Consider the following 24,581-nt stretch of genomic DNA (forward strand, 5'->3'; position numbering starts at 1 on the left):
CAGTATGGTCTCAACTAGAATGGGGACCATGGATCTATATTGCTGAGCTTCCAATAAGTTGAACCGAATTTACCAAGTAAATTCCTAACTTATTAATTCCTTGTTGAATCCAGTCTTAGAACTTGAAATTTCACTCTCAGACTTATATAGAGCATTCTATATGTTTCACGATATAGATATGCTATCTCATTTAACCATTGTTATAATCTTAATGTGATCAAAGATCCTCTATATAGATAATTTACATCGAGATGGGATAAATTTACCGTTTCTACCCCTCAATGTATTTGGCCCCTTAAAACACTTAGCTACCTGTAAATGATGTTTTAGTGATCTAATATATAGTCACTGAAACAAGAGCTCATCCATTTACTTCTATTTAACTAAGCTCGAAGGGAATCATCACTTGACTTCTATACACCAAATAGGTTATAGATTCCATATTTATGTTTAGCGCTCCCACTCAGTCATGCTATCATGTTCCCAAAATATACGTATCACCCTGACCCAAAAGTAGGCTTAACTAATAAATCAAAGAACATGAATAGCACTCCTGAGATTGAGCCTAAGCATATCAGGATTTAGATTCTTTAATCTAAGATCAACTACTGATATTGACTTGGAAAGATACAACGGTAAGTTTATAATATCTTGTCTAAGTTCAATATCGGTCCAGTCCAATGTATACTCCATACATTCGAAACTAGTATACTTTACCAATGTCCTGAAAAGAACATAACACTTACTCCAAGTGTAAGTATACTTTATCGCTGATTATCACATCAGTGTAAATCCAAAACACTGATGAACAGGGACTTAGTCTTTTGAATCATATAATCACAATCACATTCCACTGTGTTGACAATACTCTAATTGTGAATAAATATATGTTCTGGACTTAACTGATTTTGTGTATATATATATTAAACCATAAACATGAAAAATACATGTTAACATAAACCACTTCAAAAATCTAAATTGATAACTAATCAGATTGTAATGGGTTTTATTTAAGGCACAAAACCCAACAGGGGCTTGCTTCAAGAAATTCATCTGGGAAAACAATGGAATGGTTAAAAATTAAGAAGTCGAGAAAAAATAAAGAAATATTCTCCGTACAAAGACATATCACCTGATACTTGTCTCTGAGTTTGCTTAGAAAGACGATTGTTTATTTTTTTCATTTTCTTCTCAGAATTTTCCTTGTATACTGGCTCTTGCTGAAGTTTAGCGTCTGCTAGATACAACTTGTGTTTTCGCAATTTTGTAGTGGTACACAATAGACGCCAATCGTGATCTTGGACGGGAAGGCTGCTCAGAACCTCAACAATTTCCACACGATCTTTATCCAAAACAAATCAAAATATTCTACCAGCGAGCATAGATAAGTGTTATCATAAAGAACAGAAATAATCATCAAGTGTAAATATATGTGTCATACGAGGTTAACGATTGAAGTTAATTCTAATTCCTAACATTTTAAATGTGTAGAACCACTTCGATTTCCAATCTCCCATATTGGAAACGGTACCCTCAACCCCGTTGACTTCAGAATTTGCCCATTTACTGAAGCAATAAAAGCTATTGTCATGGCCAACGTTTTTTATATCATAAGAATAGCTAAAATCCTTGATTGTGGGTTCTCCTCGAGTGTATTCCATATACATTGCGTAAAACCTAAGGATTATGGGGTAGCTGTTGGGCGTAAGCTGGAATGGGGAGACATCGTAATAAGTTAGGATATCCTTTATGAAAGGATGAAAAGGAAGCATGATGTCGCAACGAATGATAGGGATTGAAACCATTACGTTTTAGGTTGGAATAATTCCAGGATTGGTAAGGGGAAGATGAGGTCATTGCATCGACATTGAATTTGAAGGGGCAATATGAATCATATTCAACCGTTCAAATGTTGTTCGGTAAAACTTTTTAACCTACGAGCCTAAGTCTTTGCAGGAGAATGGTTCATCCAGAGGAGCACTATCCACTGAGAACGTTTCACTCCCCTCAACCCCGCGAGTAGGTAACTTGGAATCTTCACCCATTTCCACGACCTCTGCGTCTAGGACAACTCGTGGATAAATGAAGTTGCCTTGAGTAGATACCGTGAATTCACTTTTCCACACCTCTAGAGTAATCGATGGTCCTTCTAATTCTTGGACGACGTGGTTAATCTCACTGGTAGATAGTGAACCTTCTCGAGCTCCTCCCGCACGAACCTCGTCTTCCAATAGCAATGTGGAATAAAACTTTCATTTTTTTGAGATTCATCGGCCAAAGCCTTATCTCCAGAATAGTACCCTTGGTTGTCCGATAAATCGCTCATCTGAAAGATAAAAGATCTTTTTAGCATGGTGTAAGTGCGATTTAAATAAAGAAGTGTTCTCACCCAAACAATAAATTTCAAGTGCGACAAAACTGACTATTATCTCAAATAGTGGCTGGGAGTTCCCAGTATCTTAAGGTTCATGCAGCTATGGGACACCCCCCACCACTTCGAGACTCGGTTGGTTCTAATCAAAACTTGAATGCATATGCGTAAAAATAAAACGACCAACTCCAAAGAAGAACGGAGTGTTTGGGGGTTTCACAGTGACGTAAGGTTACCCAAAAAATTAAGCATTAAATCTCTACAAAACTCCCAATCACTACCAAATTTTGACTTGAAGGCGAATAAATCTAAATATGCGAGTGTGCACAAAGTTTTATCATAAAAATACGAATATTCAAAGTTTTTCATAAAACCCGCGAGTATTCAAATTTTAGGCAATTATTTTCTAGAGAAAATGCTTTATTTTGCCTAAATTTTTTATTCTATCAATAAGCTCTATTAATCTCATGCACCATATTCTATCCCTAAAAACCCGGTAGGCGTACAAACATTCAGAAAAGCAAATTCATAGAAGCTACGAGAAAGAAATTACTAACCTTCTGTGTAAAAATCATTTCTCTTGAATTCGTGATCACTCCACAAAGATCCCTCAACCTTCGAGAAATCATCTCAGGAGAATGGGGATTCGAAGCTTCAAGAAATTTCTGAAGTTTGAAATTCTGAAGAAATGAGAGAGTGAAATTCAAAAATGAGAGGGAAAATAAAATGAGAATCAATTTGTATTTGAGGAGGTTAAATACTATACTCCTTATTTATTGAGATGGAGACTGTTGGAAATTATTTTACCAGGATCTTAGATCTACTCACAAGTACGTTGATTAACACCCTAAATATGAACTTTCTAAAACGATGAAATAAGCACATATAAAGTTTAGGAAACCTTACATTGGGTGCAGCGGAATAATATGACTACTTCTGTTCAGATATCTAGCCCTTGATTCCTTTCTGTAGCAGAGCATTATCAATATCTGAACCTGGATCTTTTTCTCTGATTCTTTAGTGTTGAAACTCCTTCTTGCTGAAAGTCTTTCTTCACGATCTTCTGATTGAGGTATCACTTGCTGTGTGTGGGCACTACTCTAACACTAAGAATTTCGAAATCTCAAGGAAGAAGAGAGAGAGAGGGAGTGGTCGGCCAAAGATAGGGAGAGAGAGAGAGAGAGGCTCAGTTTTTTCTGAATGAAAAGTGTAGAAATTTAAGTGTAAATTTCCTGAAGCCTTCACTATCTATTTATAGCATTCCACTAGGGTTAGGTTTGAATTATTTGGCATTAAAATAATGAAAATATCAAAGGGAAAACCCTACAAAAGTGGCCGGCCATGCAATGTGGATTTGGGCCTCACTTTTTGCAATTTTGCAGTTTTATCTTTTCTGCATCTGATTTTCTCAAAAACGCCAATTTTCAAATTCAACCATTTAAATGCCAATTCTAATTATTTAATAACTATAAATAATTATTAAATAATATTGTCATATATCATATTTATTAATTGAATCATACAAAGTATCATAATTAACAAATATGCCCCTAAAACTCTTTGTTTACAATTTCGCCTTTACTTAGTGAAAAATTCACAAATAGACATAGTCTAATTTGAGAATTATAATTGATTAATCAAAACCAATTATATGAGTCTTACAAGCAATATTATCTCAACTAGTGGGGGGACCATGGGTCTATATAACCGAGCTTCCAATAAGCAGATAAAGAATTTATAACCTAAATTTACCGACTTATTAATTCTTCGTTGAATCCACGCATAGAACTTAGAATTGCACTCTCAGTATATAGAATGCTCTACATGTTCCACCATATAGACACATCATTAGTTATCCATTGTTATAATCCTAATTTGATCAATGATCCTCTATATGAATGATCTACACTGTAAAGGGATTAGATTACCGTTACACCCTACAATGTATTTAATCCTTAAAACACTTAATCCCGTATAAATGATATTTCAGCTTATGTGAAATGAGATCTCCACCATTTATTTTTCGTTTGGTCAAGCTCGAAGGAGATCATCCTTTACTTACTATTCGCCAGATAGAAGCTATAGATTCCATGTTTATGTTAGCGCTCCCACTCAATTGCACTACAATGTTTCCAAAATATACGTATCACTCTGACCTAAAAGTAAGCTTAACTAACAAATCAAAGAACACGAATAGCCTTTCGAGATTGAGCCTAATCATAACAGGATTAAGATCATTTGATCTAGGATCAACTAGGCGATATTGACTTGAATAGATATTACGGTAAGTTTAATAAATCTAAGTCAAAGTTCAATATAGGTCCCTTCCGATGCATACTCCATGCATCCAACCTGAGCTTTACTTTAACCAATGCTCTGGAAAGAACATAGCATTTCTCCAAATGCAACTAAACTCTTGTTGTAGATTATCATATCAGTAAAACCCTGTGTCTGATAAATCCAGGAAACTTTATTCACATAGTCATGTTTACTTTCCAATGTATTGACAGCACAATAAACAGGATCAAGTATGTGAAAAGGGTTTCAGATGAATTCATATATTATGTACATATAATCATGAAATAAATCATGTGAACCATGCAACATTAAATGTTATTTCTGATCTATATTAATAAGTAAATCTGATTATATTGAAATGAGTTTTATTTAGGGCATAAAACCCAACAGAGACACGTGCCAGGGGAATGCCTAAGGTCTCTCAATCCAACAATCTCCAAACAACATGCCTACACATATCTCGAAGGGTCTTGATGACGTGACATCTTGAAGAAATAAAAATAATAATTATAGCCGTCATTTCAAAACCATCGACAAGACAATCAAAGATCACCATCTCGTGATAATAACCCGCCTGTCTCTATCTTTGATAGTTCCCCTAATGACACGACTGTCAATCGCAAAACTAGGGGCATGTGCGAATTTTTTACCTAGAAACTCGAGAGCAGTCTCCTATGATATTGATACATGGATCCAATTCCCGAGGAATGGATGAGCTGTTAATTAATGACTCTCAAAGAGTTAACCTAGCCTAATCCAACTCACGAGATGATGGAAGCTTGACAGGGTCTAGTTGCATACTATACCTTGCATGGCGTAAGATAGGCAGGGATGAGAGATTTTAAATAAGTCACGCATGTATCGACATATTCTCTTACGATTAAGTAAAGATTGCTTCTTTACATAACGATTGGTCTAAATGACAATGTGTTCGACGACTCAAAAAGGACTCACATGTCTCATGTTTTCAACATGCGAGATGTTCGACAACGCGACTCAGATAGAATGCTGACATCCCAGTGCTGGGCCCATTAGCCGTTTAGCGAATATAGGACACACCTTAAGCCTGCGAGCTTGTGCGAGAATATGAACAGGCAACTCGCACCCAATAGATCACATACGTTGATGTACTTATTATTGTAACGAATTAAACTATTCTTCATTTATTCTTTACGTTTATTCTGATTTAATACTGTTATTTAATTGTAAAACGGATCTATAACTGATCTGTTATGTAAAACTAAAAGGACACTTGCCTTCTATATAAAGGAGTGAGCTAAATCAATAAACTAAGCAGAAATCATTTGCATGCAACACACCACAAAAAATTCTTATTTTTAGTCACAACAAAATTTGTGACTAAAAGTGAAAAAATTGTGACTAATTATAAATTACTATTCTTATGTTGTGACTAAAAGGTCCATGGCTAAAGATATTAGTCACAAAAATTACAATTTGTTGTGATTAAATGTATTTTAAGTCACAATACTTATTGTAACTAAAACTAAATTAGTGACAACTTATAACTATATATTATATTTTAGTCACAAGTAACATTTTGTTGTGACTAAAAGTCACATTTAGTCACAAAATAATTATGTTGTGACTAAAAAGTTATCACTAAAAGTAGCTATTTTTTGTAGTGACAGTGGACTAAACAGACCGTAATCTGACTGAACTATTATATTCTCTTATGTTGTTTATATTTTCTAGTTGTTCTGTTGTTTTAGTAGCTTCTCCACAAATACTTGCTACTATAAATGAGTGTTCATAGTTTTTTTATTCATTTCATTTATTATTTATACGTAATTTGGTTGTGTCAAAATTGCTCCGACAACACATGCCACTATATATTATTATTGAATTGAAGTTATATATTGGCATCTTAAAGTAGATGTGCAGCGCATGCAATTTAGTTTCTCAAGAAAGAAAATATTCCATATTCTGAAGAGAAATATTAACATTGGTTTTTACTAATACTAGCTACTTCGATTATTGACTATACTTCCTTCCTTCCTTCCTTCCATTTTGTACACCTGAAATTTCACGTCTAATAACCAAAACCAACCCACATATATATTATGAGCCACATAAAATAAATCCCTTTGAGATTGCCATGCCATATAAAAGACTGAGAATTAATGCATGAGGAATCAAATTCGTACATATATGACAAGTCAGCATAATCAGCTTTTGGAGCTACCCGGCCTTATTATATATATTCGATATATAATATTTATATAAATATATATCACATAATTTTTCATATATATTTTTGGGTGTCAGCAAGAAGCGGGCCATTAAATATTAGACAAGAAAATCAGCACTAGACAAGAAATATTTTGTGACAGGGAAAAATATATTTTTTTTTTGAAATATAAAGAAAACCATGCATTGTGCAGCTATATAATAGATATATATTTTGAATTGAATTTATATATATATTTATATTATATTGTTTGATTTTGATAAATGGGAATGTACATACATATGAATAGGATAAGCAGTAGGGGCCAAATTTAGTAGGAGTTCAATAAGGAAGAGTGAGTAGAGAAAGTGACTAAACAATGTTAGTAAGAATATGTGGTATCTCTTTCTTATATTATATATTGTCTCGAAAAGATCATCACTTAGCTAGTTTCTCTCTTATATATGACTAGTTTGAGCTTTTTAATTAGTTCATGATTTTTACACTATAAATATTTATTTATATATATTAATTTATGGGTTCTTCAAAGAAATAATCATTAATCATTCACTCGGGTATTTTCAGGAATATAGTCCACATGATCTTCTGGAAAAATTACAAGCCAATCTTATCAGATGATGGAATCATCTCTCTCTATATATATATATTTATATTTATATATGTATGTATGTGAATAGTAAGTAAAAAGGTGTGGCCCATCAAGTGGCCGGTGTTAATAACTTTTAGTACTACTTTTTAACAAATTTTCATCATCTAAAACAATTGTGAATTATGACACATAATTTTGTTAAAGCTAATTAGCTAGATAGAGAAGCTTAATATACATATATTATATATGTGTGTATGCGTTGTTGAGTTGTTTGATGGGATCGAAATTTGGCAAAATGAATTCATCTCCAAAGATCAAAAAGATCATTTGGAAAATATATCATGATCATCTCAAAAAAGTAATTTTTGAATATTTATATATATATAGAAAACAAACATATATAATCGATTTGCCCTTGAAATTAATTTTGAAGATAATGCCTCTCTCTCTCCCTTTGCATTATCCTCAAAAGCATCTTTTCGTGATCATCAGCTTATTCCCCTAACAGTCAACTTATTGACAAGATATAAAATAAACTTTTTTATTTTCTTTGTTTTATTACTTTCCATTACATAATCACTCTCATTATTATCTTTATATATATATGTGTGTGTAAATATTCACGTAGGGCTCTATATATCTTTTACATACTATATTAGAACTAATGTCCCATCTATTATAAGTATTAGTCACGAATTTCTAAATGGAGTAATTCTATTAATTTCCATATACTAATTAAAGAGAGAATATAATAAATATATAATCTATGCATATCACAGCTCCAAGTAAATTTGGTCATGATCTCAGATCAAGGAGAAAATAACGTGAGTTCTAGTTAAGGCTTAATGTCATTATTAGAAGGACTTTGTTTTTCAAAAAGGGTTAAGTCAAGTACACCTATTCATTTTTTTTTTTTTTTTTGGAAGATTAATAGCTATTGATCATTAACATGCTTCTAATAATCAAATGGTATGCAGCTCCCTTTGGTAACTTATTTGGTAGTCGACTTAATATATATAATTAGATAACTTCTTTTTCTTTTCGATAAATAAGTTCTTTGTGTTGCATCAAAAGAACAATTACAAACTGCTGCAATAGACTCACGAATGAGGCAGAAATTAACATTAAGGGGACCAAAACATAAAATAAATAAATAAAAATTAAGGGGGCCAAATAAATAAGATTTTGGAAAAATAAAAGTTTTTAACATAAAATTGTTTTATAATTTTTTTTTTTTTGTCCAAAATTTGGCAGGGGGATCATGGCCCCTTTTGGAGCTAAAGTAGCTCCGTCCATGAACAGACTTAACAGTCAAAATCTATACAAATTTTGAAAGCCAAACTTGGTCTTTTTTACTTCTATCTTTTTCTGGTAAGTTTCTCTTAATCTATTTACAATCAAATATTTTGCAAGTAAAAGAAGCACTTTAATGGTTCTCACCTCATGTGACCAAATGGCTCTATTTTTTTCAGCCCAAATGAAATATACACAGTTAATTAAAGACAAGAATAAGTTTCCTTTTTTACTTACTCACTTTGCTTCTTCTTATATAATTCAAGATACCTTGAAAATTGAAATTGTGAGAATCAATTCCAATCTAAATTCACATTAATTAAGTGTCCATGAGTTTCCCATCTCAATCACACACAAGCACATATTTCATCAGTCTCTAACCCAAACACCTTGAGTCTATTTTTAGTTTTCAGCCTTTTTCAAGCAGCCATCTAGGTAATAAAACGATGTTTCGGGATGCTAAAACGAGACCGAATTAGAGAAAAATACCAATAAATAGATGTAAAGGAGGCAGGAAAAAAAATTTACAAACCTAGCTAATTGATGGAGAATTGAAAGGAACAAAAGAATAATATATCACTACTATTGTGTTTTCTTTTAATTGCATATTATAATTAGGGTAGACATAAATGTCTCCAACTTATATTTCACCATGCATGTACTTGCTCTTATATTCTTTATAATGTAAATTAATAAAAAAGTGTACAAAATAATATATTGGTTTTAGAAAAATTAATTTGAGCTAGATTTGTATATAATGTTAATTTAAATAGTCAATATGTTTGTAAAATTTTAGAGGGTATATAAAATCTGGTAACAAAATTTTGATACTCTTTAAATCACCAAATTAAGTATGTAAAGAATGGTAATACAATCTAAATTGAGAATTGGTTTGATGAATGATAGTGATAAAGCACAAGCTAAAAAAAACTTCAAAAGCACCAGGCGCCCACATACATGCTTGTATCATCTGTTCAATCTAACACTCAAACCTTCCCCATTTTACTATATATGTTTGTATGGAGGGATCAATAAATTTCTTTGTTTGGCAAGAGGGAGAGGAGATATGGAGAGGGAGCAAGTAAAAACAACTTTCAATCCCATGGAAGAATCTAAAAAAATAGCCAAAAAAAAAACATATTAAATGAATTTTTTACCCTTTAAAAAAATAATATATGATTGTATTAAAAATAATAAAATAGTAATTTTAATGTTTATTTTAGAGTAATTTGTGGTATAAATACTCAAGTTTAGCAAATAAATACCTAAGTTTAATTTTTATCAGTAATAATACCTAAGATATAATTTTACTTTTGTAGGTATTTGGCTGTTAAATGTTAAGTGAATTGCCACGTGTCAAATTCTGATTAGTCCAAGTCATTAAATTTTTTATTTTTAAAAAAAAATTAATTTAAATATACTAATAAGAAAATGACACGTGGATAATGATTTATATTTAACGGTCAGGTACCTAGAGTTCCAAAAATATAACTTAGATATCATTACCACCAAAAATTAAACTTAGGTATTTATTTGCAATAGGAATTAAACTTAGATATTTATACCGCAAATTACTCTTTCTTTTACTTTCCAATCTTTTAACTCATAACACTGTGCAACTATCATATCCATTCCATCCTTAATATTTAATGTGTGGGTTGTGATATGGATTACAAATTGAGTTGAGTTGTAATTTGGTTGTAACTTGAGTTGTGAGATTTGGATTACAATTTAAATTGTTGCGTAAGTTGCGATTAAAGCATTGTAAAGCGCCATATATTTTTAATTTATACAAGTTTATTATATAAATAGAAGAAAAAAAATATTTTAAAATGTATGAATGAACAAACTCTTATTTTTAATTATGATAATTAAGCTCTCACATAACAAAAAAATTCTAAGTTGGTGCAAGTTTTCCCCTCAATCTTCTTTACTTTTCTTTATTCCATTTAGTTGTAATTTTATTGTGCTTGTAACTATATTTAATCAGTCTATTTTACTTGTAATATTTTTGCTATAAAGTTGTATTTTTGATATAATCTATTCTATTGATTTATATACCTCTAACACTTGCATTTCTCTACAAGAAATATCACTTTTACTGTGCTGGTAAAAGTAACTTTTACTAGCACATTTCGCAAATTGCACTGGCAAAGAGGTTAAAGTTTTATCAGCGTACATTTGAAGTGGCTAAAATCTAACTTTTACCAGCGCACTTACGCGCTGGGAAAAGTCATTTTTGCCAGCACTTTTCATTTTATGCTGGCAAAAGTTCTAATACCAACATTGATTTGCCAACCCTCTTTTGCCAACACATTCCAAGTAAATTCTATTTTACCAGCGGAATACCAACTTTTGCCAACACAAAAATATACTAACAAAAGTGACATTTCTTGTAGTGTTTATGTGCAAACACAAATAACTAAGATATAATAGCAAATTAATAAACAACTCATATAATCAAACCATTGAAGGATGCATTGTTAGAGACTCATTAATTATTGTAAATATTTTAGTGATATTTCTTTTAAACATATTATCCTAAGCTTGCCAATAGTATTGTACACTCTTTAATAAAATTAACTTTATCTTTGAATGATCATTGTGTTGGTAATCTAGATTTCCAGATTATATTACATTTATTATCGATGTACTGACTGATATTTGATTAATGATATCTCTTGACATGTTTTTTGTTCGAGGATTTTTTCAAATTTAGTACTCTTGAAGTTTTAATTAATGATGTCATACTATACTTTTTTTTAAAAGAAAAACTTATCATCAAGTAATTAAGATATTAGATTTTGGTTATATATCTTGTAATTATATATTTAATTAATTAAAAGTGTGATATAATAATATTAATGCGCCTTTTAATTATTGTTAATTGCTATATCTCTTGTGTGTAGAGGAGAGGTAGAAGCAAAGTGTAAAGAGAATTAAAAAAAGAATTAGGGCAAGAAAACAAGCCACATTGTCTTGGCCATGAAAACTAAAACCTAATTGGTTATGGAATAAAAGATTATATTTGAGATGACCTTAATGTATCCTACTCAATTGGCCCATTAATTGCTAGTTGGGAACATAAGCACATGGTTTCTTCATGAGTTAAATCACAACAAAACTTAATTATCTTGTCACACACAAAGCAATGAGTGATAATAGATGATGGAAACATGAGCATATCATGACATTTGCTTACTATATGTGGAAGCTTAAGATCTCAATAACAATCATTAATAGGTTAAACAATCCTATTCATACCCTTCTAATCCCTTCAAAAGCATTAATTTATTTTAATGGGTTTTTTAGCAAGACATATATAAATTGTACATAAAAAAAAATAGCTAATGTAACTCTCTTTGATTTATGTGTTAAGTTTCAAAAGAGAGTAATTAAGAATATGTTGTAAATTGAGAGAGATAAAGAGAGAGGGAATTGACTTTAACAAGAAGGCAACATTATAAGAAAGGTGTGTTTGAAACCCCATTTAACCCATCAATTATCAAAAGGTTTGTCTGGTTGAAATGCTGCTCTTATTTGTACCCCATCTTTGAAATAATTACATATTATTAACTTTTGCTTTATAGTGGGAAATGATAGTCAACTTTCTTGCCTCATTTACATCATTACTTTTAATTTTGGGAGAGAGCCTCTGCCCTTAAATGAACTGTTTGAGATTCTAATAAGGGTTTCTCTTAACAGATTTTGATTAGAGGTGTCTAATCAGATTCACAAAAGAGGAGCACATACATATATACAAAGAGAAGGAAAAAAAAAAGCTAAGTCTAAAGCAAAAATATTTTCAAATTATAATTAAAGTATTGTTCTTAGATGCTAGTGGTGTCTGGTACCATCATAAAATAATATTCACGATATCGTGTAATTTTAATTGTTAAATAAAAATATGTGAGACTCAATATTTAATTATCATTACACTAATAATTATATATCACATTGTAGTAGTGTTGGACCTTACTAGTGTCTTTTATTATTTTTTTGATGTACATTGCTATAGCACCATTTAGAGGCAGTGTCTTATAAATAGTTAGCGATATTTTATGATAATTATTTAATTAAATTATATGAGCTATCTTGATTTGAGGAGATTTCTGTGCTGTTTGTAGATTTTCGCATCGTAAATTCATGAGTGATTTTAATCACTACGTCAAAAAAAATATTATATGAGATTCGATGCTTAATTATATCAATAGCAATATCACTTCAGATGATACTAAACACCACTGATATCTTTTACTATTAATTTTTTACTATAATTAATTAACACCAAATAAACTCATTCTTTAGAGCATCTCAACCACCACCACCCCCTCTAGAGGCCCGAGCTAAATTATAAATGAAGTTCATTTGGGGGGCTTGAGTAGGACCCTAACTTTTTGTTACTTTTGTAATTTTTTATATTAAATCAGTCAACAAAAAAATTAATTCATGCCCCATTAACCCAGTTGAAAAGATTATTTTATTTTTGGCTCAATCACTGTCCCCCTCCTCCAAAAACAAATAAAAAATAAATGCCCTTAATTAATTGTTCCCCAAATACTAATTTACCCCATCATGGCATCATATCAGCTTCTTTAATTAACAAAAATAAATAAATCATTTTACACATTAAAAGCAGAGGTAAAATATAGTTGACAAGGATTATTTTAATCACATACATTTTTGTTTTCTTAGTTTAAAAAATTCTAAAAAGTAGAAAAAGGTAATATTTACTAAACAATATGCAAAATCAACAGTTTTATTAAAACAATAAAAAAAAGTTATAACCTTATCACTAGTGGGAAAACCATTCTTGGGATTAATTGTACTTTCACTCTGTTTAGCAGACTATCATAAAAGCTCATGATTATATGTCAGAACCATATCCTATTAACTCATTTGTTTATTGGTATTTTCTTTTTCTTTATTTATTTTTTAATCTTTTGGGTTTTGTTGGGAATTAAAAAAAAAAAACTTGACCATGCTATACTTCTAATAACAAGGTTACTCATTCCTGCAGAGGAATCAGAAGCCTTAATGTGATTGATAACAATAAATGTTTGAATTCTAACATGTGTAAATAAGGTTAATTATGCTGTATATATGGTTTATTTATTCATTTATCCAAAAAAAAAAAAAAAAGATGATTTTCAAGTTGGTAAATTTAGTAAGACTTTTGGGTTCCCCTACCATAAGAAAAAAAACGGCTATGTCTAATATGAGAATTAGTTTAGATAAGATTGTTGAACTGAGTTTGTGAGATGATATATTAGCTAGGTCATAAAGTGTCTGCTATTACTTAATAAATAATATTTAAAGAAACTAATTATTTTAGATGGATTTTACTTGTGTTGTGTCCCCACACACACATGCATTGATTCCCTACACAAATTTTATAATAATAATTAAACTAATCACTAATTATAATACTAATTGCAGCCATACCCACCATAAAACCCATACACAACGACAAGTTCAAACCAAGTACATCCAAACTCATTTAAAATACAAATCTCCATTCATATATTATGCCCCCAAAAACTAATTAAATAATATATCATCTTAGTCACTAGCAAATCATATTATAACACATTTATTTATTTATTTAAAGAAAACAAAATTAAGCAAAAGAATGATGGGTGTGAGAACAACAATATTGAACCATTAATCCTTTTTGAAACCATAAGAGAGAATACAATAGAGTGAAGAACTTGATTGTGGGTATGGCAGTTCTGATGTGCCTACAAAATCTTAGTTGGGGGTGGTGAAAAGCATAGGAAAAGTCAGAGATAGGGCTAAAGCTAAAAAGAAATGCTAAAGGACACTAGTAGTGTTTAGCAACCTCCTATGTGTCAATATCGTTATTGGTCCAACTAAGTATCGGGTTTCATATAGTTTAATATAATAACTTTTAGAGAGTATCGTTAGCCAATCGCAATACGACATGTCGAGAAAGTACTAGGCACTACTGTGCTTAATAGCAATGCTCAAAGCTAAATGGTATTTCAAGAGTTTCTCAAAAAAAAAAATGGTATTTCAAGAGGTCAAAGTTCACATCACATGGGCTTTGACTTTCAACTTTATGGGCTTCCACACATTGATTTGTGGGGATTTAACACAATTATACAAAGGGTAAGTTGAAAAATACCCCTTTTATTAATCAATTGATTAAATTTACCTCTAATTTTATATTTATTTGAAACATACCTCTTTTTATATGTATTGTACCCAAAATACCCTGACATAAGAGAGTTACATGGAGAGTATCTTGAAGTGACATGGGCAAAATTGGTACAATGTTTAAAAAAAAAGGTAAAAATGATAGACTTTAAAAAAGAGGGTAAAAACAAAAGAGAACAATATAAAAAAGGTATAGAGTGTAATTTCCTCATTATACAAAGAGCATGTACTTAACATAATGATAAAAAAATTTATGCACAGAATCTTTTAAATTGGTTACTAACATTCGCCCCAAATAAAGTTTATTTAAGAAGATTTTTAACTGATATAAGAATTTTAATAACAAACTAAATATTATACTTAAATATATAATTATTATTGAAAATAATATAATTATTATGCCTCAAAGAAATTATAAAATAGAAAGAAAAATAATAAAATTACCCCAATCTTATAAAAATCAAAGAAGTTACTAAATTTGCATTCAAGATAATTACCAAATAGTTGTTAGACTATTTATTTGAGTTTAAATTTTTGGGGTTTTTATACCAAATTTCTAATTTTTTTTCTTTTTACAGTGGAACGGAATTTCTTAAAAAAATATTGTGTAAGTTTTATACTGTGTACTATGTTAAATTTTCACGGTTGTTCCACGATTGTTTTTTAGTTCTTCCACTGTTGTTTTAGTTGTTATGTTTAGTTGTTTTACGGTTGTTTTATAAAAGACAATATTTTTGTAAAAAATTCTGTGTAATAGTAAAATTATAAATTTTTGTCTAAAATTTAATATTTATGTAAAAACCCCTAAATTTTTATTGTTTTATTAAAAATTGGATTGATTTGATAATTTTTTGCTGTGTAAGTCTATATTATTAGTGTTCAATAGTTGATGGGCTTAACATTTGTGTGTAAGTCTAGTTGAAGTAGAAGTGTGTGCTTTTCTAGTTAACTGAAACCTTTGATGAGCAGCCCAGTCTAACTAAGGTTATGTAGCTAATTCCCTTCCCTATCTCTATAAATACATATTGACTCATCACAATTGTATACTTTTGATAACTAGATAAATAAAATAGCTTCTGATTTAGAATGACTTAGTTGATAGTATTGCAATATCAATGTGGTAATTGTTATGGATCAATCAGTACGCATGCCCTAATTATTATATATTATTATTGTGTCTATATTATATACAAATTGTATCTTGATTTATTATAAATTTTTTTAACATGTGGTATGAAATTGCTAATTATATATGATTTAGGATCTATAATTTGTATAACAATTAATATGTATATGTTAATTTTCTTCAATTACATATTAATTTTGTTATTATTTTATGTTGAATTTTTTTTATTTTTCAATCTTAAAAGTTTAGGGATTTTATTTCTTATGAAATTCTGTTTCTTTTGATATATTATTTGCATAAAATTATTGAGTAAATTGAGAGAATTTTAAGATTGAAGTTTAGAGTTTTATGTGATTATATTATGAAATTTATTTTGGGTTTTTTGATTCTATTGAATATAAACTGAAATTGATTGTACATATATCATTAACAATTGTTTTACAATGTTCCTACTTATTTATGTTTGAATTGGACAAGATCAAAATTGCCATAGTCGGATTTATTTTAGTTCATAATTTTTGGATGTATTAGATCTACCTAAGTTTATGCATAAATACTCGAAATTGAATTCATATATCTCTTAAGAATTGAAACTCAAACAAAACCCCTTAATTTCCATGATTTTCGTCAATTTTTTTGTCGAAATTTCATCCTGACCCGATCGAGTCTGAACCGGTCGCACAATACCCATTTTACAGCCATAGAGGCTGCTGGAGGTTGAAGACACTCTGCTGGGACGAAGCCCACTCGCGGCTGCAAGAGAGTGAGGCAGAGTGCGGTAATTTCTAAACTCCATTTTCCATGATTTTTTTCAAAGTTATTAGAATTTGATTTCTGGTTTTTAGTGATTTTTAATTAATTTTTGACTCCATTTAATAATTATTATTAATTTAATGATAATTATACAGTCAAAAAATTATTAAGAATAATTTTTGATGATTTTTTTAAATCTATAAATCATAGAAAAAAATTTAGATTTCTTCTCGTCCTGTTAGACATAGTCACTCTCTTATTTTGATCTATCTTGACTATATGTAGTCTCCACCAATATTCTCACTTTTACATCTCTCATTATTTATTGTTCTAGAATAATAAAATTTGATTATTTATGCAAAAGTAATGTGTTATAGTAGACACTTTATTTTTTTTTTATTATCGATATATTATAAGCAATTAAGGAAGAGGACTGAAATATACCACTGAAAAACTCTACTGAGACAAAGATGGGCTCTCAAGAACGTAGAGGAGGTAGGATGTGCAGTTGGTCAAATATGGTATGGATCGTACATGGACGGTAATTAGAGTCGGTGGCTCTCTTAGGATTCCCTCATCTGGGATTATTAATTTTTAATGATTATTTTATCACTAAATTTTATTTATTTTGGTTGGCTATATGTGTAATTACTTGCCCAAAGGTAGAATTGTACATATTAGTTCACATTCCATGAAATGGGTTAATATTAAATTAAATGTGTATATTTTAATTATTTGCCCAGAGGTAATAAATTCTTAATTAATATGTATTTTTTTTATTATTAACTTCATGAAGGTAGATCATGTGTATATTATATTCTCACTCCAAAGGGAAGCTTATAAGGACCAGTTGATTCTACAATATTTCTAATTGCATTGCTCATATAACTTAATTAAGTTTTAATTTTTTGAATTTTTGGTCTCATTTATTAGAGGCGTTTTCATTTAAATTCTCAATGATTCTAACTTTAAGGCATGAAAACGAGATGATTTACTTTAGACATAATGGATTTGGACTTGTGCCTACAAAGAAGAAAAATTTTCTCATGTTATGGACACAAGTACAGCTGCCCAGAGAACTCTTCATGCATAATGGAAAAGGCCAAGTCATCTTAGTCTCCTTGTTATAAAAGATCCATTCATGAACATCTATTGAGTAGTTTGTCAAATATTACAAATGGCAAGAAATTTTTCAAAGTTGTAGAAAAATTATATGATATTAGTGAAAACGCTGAAGCTGTACATCTTATGGATACAGTAATAACCATTCAGTATAATAGATCAAAGGATTGTGAGATTTTATTTTGAAAATTATGAATATTCAGTCCAAGTTGAAAGATCATTATATTCTTTTTTGGAATAATTACATCAAACAGTATTTTTTGTAAATTTTTACATATTTACGTTTAAAGATTTTTTTGTTACATTTTTACGGTTCTTTATATAAACAACATGAAAATAATAAAAAAAAACTACATAAAAGTAACAGAAAAATGACATATAAACAACAACTAAAAATAACATACAGATAATAAAAAAATTAACAACAAATTAATAAAAAATCATAAAAATCGTAAAAATATTTAAAATTCTGTACAACCGTATTTTTGTAATTTTTTTATTGTTTTTATATATTTGTGAAATAATTCCTTTTTTTCTATATTTTCCATCCCTTTTCTTTGTTCACCAAAATCCAACTTCCAAATTCTTTTTTTTCTACATTTTCCTTTCATTTTCTTTCCTCACCAAAATCCAGTTTGATTGATTTGAGTTTAGGTACTAACAATTACATAGTCAATTTTCAGCATAAGCTTCAAGAATTTAATTTTTTTTTAACTTTACTTCAAATGGAAGGATTTTAATTTGGTGATACCCAAGTAACTCTTTTTCCACCAAACTTGGAAGCCTAGTCCCTAGTTACCAACTTTCCATCAAATTTGGTGGTAACTAAATTAAACCATATTCCTTTCATTTTTCTTTCTCCTCAAAAATAAAAAATAAAACCATCCACCTTTGTTTATAATTGCAGCTTGGGCTTGGTATTCTAGTATTATGAAATAATAATAATAATAAATATACACTTTTTTTAGTGTTGTAATTGGAATAGAAAAATACTAGTTCTAAAATTATACAATTTTCTTTTTTAGTTCAACACAATTTTTTAATTTTCATGCTGAGTTGAGGTGTTCTAAGTAAGCAAAATTTCTTCCTTTGCCATGTCAAGTCTTACAAAGTGTAGGCAAAACATAAATTAAATAGCATACATATATCCAATATATAAAATATTTTGGAAACACTTAAAGATAAAAGAGTTTCTTTTTACCCTTGTATACTTTTGTGTTTCAATCATACAATGCAGGAAGCTTTGCTGAGAGAGCAGTTTGCTGCATTTCTCAGAAGCCTCAAATAATGTACTTATTGTTTTTCTTTATATATTTTTATATATATATTGCTTTCCAAATGAATTGTGAAGTTTTCAATTTCTAATGTAGCAGAAACTATAATTTTGTAGATTACTCTACTAGATCATCATTATATAATTATGGTCATCATGTGGATGAGCCAAATTCATGTATTTGAATCATCGGAAAACTAGATTATGGCAAGTGTTGTCACAAGGGTAGGGACAATCTATGTCCTTAACAGCTGCTCGGTCGAAGTACCAGTCTCCAACAGCGAGTGCAATTGGCTGCAAATCAAAAACCGCAGAGGAAAAATCATCAGAAAAGACGATCATCAGCATGGAGTGTTAGTGACTAGAACAAGTTTCTCCACCACTTGAGAGTTTACTATCTTCAATAGTGATAAGAGTTCAGATATGTATTCCTTAAGTGAACAAAATACAGCTAGTGCATGAGGCTTACCTTGTTTCTGATGACGGGAGAATCATCGGCAAACCATGTATCTTGCCTCTCAGTTTGGCAATGAGCAAAGCAAGAGTTTATAAACAAACCATTTTGACGAGAGCGTGAGAATCGACTGATTACTTTTAGCATCTGATTCCTGAATCCTGTTTTCGAGAATAAGTAGACAACATTTAACGTCTTGAAAAGAAATAGTTGCCATACAGGACTTGGAAATTGAAAATATTACCTTGTAAGAAATGAATTTGTGTAGAAGAACATTTTGCATGGTTTAATCTGCATTCATGCCAGAAGCCATGGGGATCTGCTGATGGTGGAGCTAAGCTGGATTGAATCTGATTTCAAAGAAGGAATATGTTAGTGTTGATTCGAGAGAATAAGCCGAAACATAAATTTCAATGTCAAATATTAGGTAGACCGAGAAACTACCTGCCATGAATCGTAGGCTGCATTGAGAATAAACAGCGGGGTCTTAACGCTGGCAATCAAATTTTGAGGGAAGAAGCACTAAACAAACAGGACAGATGAATAGCAAAGTCAGTAGTAGTATGATAAAAGAAACAAGCTCAAATTTTTACTTTAATTCCAAATTATCTAATAAAGTAAAAACCATTACCGAAGTTGGGTCAAGATGGTTAGTACAAATCCGTGGTAAACTCTTTCCCACTCCCTGAAAGAATGCAGAAAAAAACACACAGTGAACATTTTTTTTTCTTTTGAACCCAAAATCGACAAAATGGATGTTCAAGTTTCAACTCAAATTACAGTTAAAGTCTGACCAAGGTAACACTGTACACAAATGTAAGAAGTTGACTATCCTCGAAAGAAATGCAATACCTGCAAACCTACTACACCACTGTATAGATTCCTGAGTGTTCTTCCACCAGAAACATCGACCCTGAAATTGCGGAGAGGAACATATCAATGAAAGTTCAGATGCATCAACTAACCTAACAACAAATCTGCATAACAGATACTGAAAAAACAATGAAAGAAGGCTTTTCGGTGAAAGAGAGAATATTTACGCGTCAAGAAACAATCCAGCATCACTGAGGCACTTCACTCTAGTGTTTCCGGAAAACAAACTCTTAAAGTCATCACAATGTAAAATAGATGCAAGACCCCCAGCAGAGCATCCAGAAAGAAGAGTCTAATAAAATTAAAAGGATCAATTAGTATCTTTCGAGTTGCTGCATTGACTGATACGTAAAAAGGTAGAAGAAACTAGATAGGAGTTAAAAATACTGCACCTGACGAGCATTACGCATTCCCTTTGACATTAAATCTTCCATAGCAGCCCACCATATACGTTCTCCTCTAAATTGCAATTGTGCACCCTAGAACGAAGCAATGTGTTTAAATACCATTTAGAAAGAATCAAGAGCTACAATGATGATATATAGCATACTAATCCTAGAATTGCAGAAGAGATAAACAGTGGCTATTATTGAAGTTGAGATTCTTGATTTGATTAGACTTAAGTTTTGTTGCTCAATCAACATAAACTGAAAAGCAGTACATCATGTAAAAACCTCAAATGGTGAGTATATTGTCCAAACCTTATGTTCACTGTCGCCAGTAAATGAGGCCCCATCACAGTAGCGAAGCTTTACTCTATTCCAGTTGTAGAAGTCTGAAATCCCAGATGGAATGGAACAAGATAATTGTCAAGACAGTGAGTTAATGAAGGGAAAAGGACAAAGAAACAGGCAAAAACAGTGTTTCTTTTAATCTTTCTTATGAGATTGAGTTTGAGAAATAACCAGGATTCTCTTGAGCTTTTTCACTTAGTATTCCTGTAAATGGTATTAGCTTTTCCATGTATGTTGACGATCCCCGCCTTGTTTTTTTGCGATATACACAATTCCTAACATTATTGCACCAACCACCACCCTGCAATGAGATGATTATTCAAATAAAACTTTTAGTTTAAGAGAAACACCATTAGCATATAAAGGACTCCTGAAATTTTCTTGAACCTCTAATGTAATGAGAAAAGAAACAAGAATAAGAATAAAGCAAGTATTTTTTTTTTCAAGACCACAAACTTTGTCATCAGAAATCATCCAGTCAAAAGTATTCTATATGGACCATCCTTGACCCTGTCAAACACTCTTTTCATATATACTAAAGCACCAAAAACAGCTAGGAACAAAACCTTGCTACAATTTGACTTTTTATCTCATTCTATATCTTGGTAAGAATCCAAGGAAAGAAAAATACTATAAAATGGAAATTTTGTCAATACTTATTTGAAACTAGAATCCCCACCTAACCCAATATTTGAGAACCAGGACTCTAGCACCCGAGAGGGACTCGGGTCTTGAGTCTTGAGTGGTATTTTTGTTAATATCAAGCCATGCAAAATTTATGCAGTAACAAATGAAAGATATAATAATTGTTCCATGTTTATATCTCACAAACCTCCAATTGTATAAGCCAATTATTTGCTCCTGATCCATATCCACGGTGCCAATGGTATCCTGGCAAGGTTCCATCCAAGCAGACTGTAAATGATAAACAAACAACATTAGCCCATCATGTAAGACAAATCTGTTGAATAAAATATATATTTAAAATCACTGTTGTTTACACAATTCAAACAAGATCTACAAATTCAAAATTTAAAAATGACATGTGCAGTAGACATATTAAGACAAAGTAACAACCGGGCATTAAGAAATGGTTAAAAGAGGAAAGCTAAATGAAGAAATGCATAGAAAAATATACCCAGATTTTCAGAGATCTTATAAGAAAAAAGCATTTTAAGATGAAAATGAGAGGCACTATAAAAATCTAAAGGAGATGTTTGATTACCCAGAAACAAATCCACTCTCTACTATGCAGCTACTTATTTGATATTTTTCCTATAAACTCATGATAAAAAATGCCATTTACTAATCTATTTCATTTATGTTTTGTAAAAAGGTTATGGCTACATCTAGCATGAATAAAAAAAATTAAAAAAAAAAAAGGAAAAATAATCAAAGAAGAAGAAGAAGAGAGTGTACCAGCTCCTTTTGCGCCAGCTCCGTGAATGAGGGTAAGACCAACCATTAAAGGGTTGTAACCTGCCTTAGAGACTCCAAAGCCTTCCATTAAGGATATCTCAGTTTCATTCAGACTAAATTCCACAAAGCCATTAACCCATTTGGCTAAAACAACTACAAAAGCAATACCAACCCACAAAAGCTTCATACTAACCCTCCTCTGTTTCAAACTCTGCCACCAAGTTTTCTAAAATTATTGTATTTTTCAGCACCCCAAAAGTAAAAAGGAACAAACTTTGAAATAACCTTGGATTGCTAGCTTAAGCTGACAGAAAATGCAGAAACATTTATAGGAAGAAAAATAAAAAATAAAAAAAATTGTTCAAGAATCCAGCTTTAGAGGAGCTATATATAGAATGAAAATATGAAACAAATCTGAGAAAAATGGAAAGAAAGAGAGAGAAAGAAAGAAAAAAAAAACAAGTCTTTTTACTCTCTCTCTCTCTATTTAGCACAGATGAGTGTTTGCCGGGCTTTTTAAGATTTTATGACAAGGGTCAAGTTTAGAATCTTATTATATCGTTGTTTATAGAAAAAAAAAATATACATATATATAATTTACAAAGATATACGAGTCTGTGTTTGTCAAAAAGAATCAAACTAAAGCTACGGCCAAAAATGGTTAGCTGATCTCACAGACAATTTCTGACCGTTAGATTTGATTTTGGAGTAAGAATAAAGTTATTATAAAACAAACGACATTAATTAGTAAACGGACATTTGTGAAACGAGAGCGGTGTAGCACTGAAAACATAACAGTTCACAAAGCTGTTGTTAATAATAATAAATAAATAGTATGTGGTGAGGTTCATGGTTCTTGGGGTGGAACCCATAAACGAGAGGTTTGTTTACAGCTGTTTTTTATTTTTTTGAATTTTGTATTAGATGCAAACTCGTTTTCGATTTAATTCATGAGAACATGCATGTTTGATATTTTCTAGATACTAAAGCAGAACCCATTAAAAGTTCACACAGTCCCATTAAATCTTTTTATTCGTATTTGAATATTTGGTTTGGTGTGTAATAAATAATAATACTAACACCACACAGCTTATTAAAATACTTCCAAAACCAAATTTTTGTACTAACTCTAAACTGAGATTTTGGGTACGGGAGAAACCACCGTTGTTGCCGGTTACCAAACTAAACTTATATTTGAAATTGGATAGTTACACATTAAGGTCAAATGGACTACACTTTTTTTTTTTTTTGAGTCAAAATGGACTACACTTTAATTTTTGGAATAACGTTTAAATCCATGCCCAACACGTGTATAGGCAAAAAAAAACATACAATCAAATTAAAATTTTGAGTGTTCTACAATGCACCCCTTAAACGGAATGTACTGCATCTTGTTTTGATATCCAAAAGAATTTTTTAGTCTAATTTTTTTTTATATTCATGTACGTTATAGTTATTTAAGATATCTTACAAAATTTTGAAAAATTTAAAATAATTTACAATATAGAAAATAATATTCAAGCAGTCTATTTACACGAGTATAAAATAAAATAGTCACGCGTGCAACATACTATTTGAACGCAATTTTTGACGTGTTAAACATTTCCAAAATTCTTAAAATTTTGTTGAATGTCTTAAATAACTATAATTCACAGGACTATAAAAAAAAATTGATTAAAAAATTATTTCGAATACTAAAACAGATAGAGATGTATCGGTGTATCTTTTTAAATGGGTGTATTAGAATTTTCCTGAAAATTATATTATTTTATATATGATTAAATATTTTTAATTAGTTTAAAGATATTTTAGAAAAAATTGTGCAAAAAAACCATTATGTAGTGATAATTTAAAGGATTTATTTTATTACACGCTAATTTCATTTGA

At 30.5% G+C, this 24,581-nt stretch overlaps 1 protein-coding gene across 1 annotated transcript; it reads right to left on the bottom strand.

Moving 5' to 3' along the window:
* Nucleotides 1–19,066: 19,066 nt before the first annotated feature.
* Nucleotides 19,067–23,483, bottom strand: LOC115719514 (pectin acetylesterase 10). The gene is made up of 12 exons (XM_030648590.2): nucleotides 22,695–23,483; nucleotides 22,108–22,190; nucleotides 21,447–21,576; nucleotides 21,243–21,316; nucleotides 20,934–21,020; nucleotides 20,709–20,833; nucleotides 20,521–20,581; nucleotides 20,300–20,353; nucleotides 20,113–20,190; nucleotides 19,913–20,018; nucleotides 19,684–19,829; nucleotides 19,067–19,508 (listed from the first exon to the last, which is right to left on the bottom strand). The coding sequence occupies exons 1-12, from the start codon at nucleotides 22,879–22,881 to the stop codon at nucleotides 19,401–19,403; spliced, it is 1,239 nt and encodes a 412-aa protein (XP_030504450.1). The 5' UTR covers nucleotides 22,882–23,483; the 3' UTR covers nucleotides 19,067–19,400.
* Between the last annotated feature and the right edge of the window lie 1,098 nt (nucleotides 23,484–24,581).

Source organism: Cannabis sativa, chromosome 2 (genome assembly GCF_029168945.1).
Source record: "Cannabis sativa cultivar Pink pepper isolate KNU-18-1 chromosome 2, ASM2916894v1, whole genome shotgun sequence".
Classification (NCBI taxonomy): Eukaryota; Viridiplantae; Streptophyta; class Magnoliopsida; order Rosales; family Cannabaceae; genus Cannabis; species Cannabis sativa.

What these genes read in the sequence shown, in the direction of transcription:
- LOC115719514 (XM_030648590.2), bottom strand. Translation starts at nt 22,881, where the DNA reads ATGAAGCTTTTGTGGGTTGGTATTGCTTTTGTAGTTGTTTTAGCCAAA. An exon ending in AGCTGGCGCAAAAGGAGCTG is followed by an intron (nt 22,191 to 22,694) that starts GTACACTCTCTT and finishes TATCATTTACAG; the next exon opens with TCTGCTTGGATGGAACCTTG. An exon ending in CAGCCTACGATTCATGGCAG is followed by an intron (nt 20,019 to 20,112) that starts GTAGTTTCTCGG and finishes CTTTGAAATCAG; the next exon opens with ATTCAATCCAGCTTAGCTCC.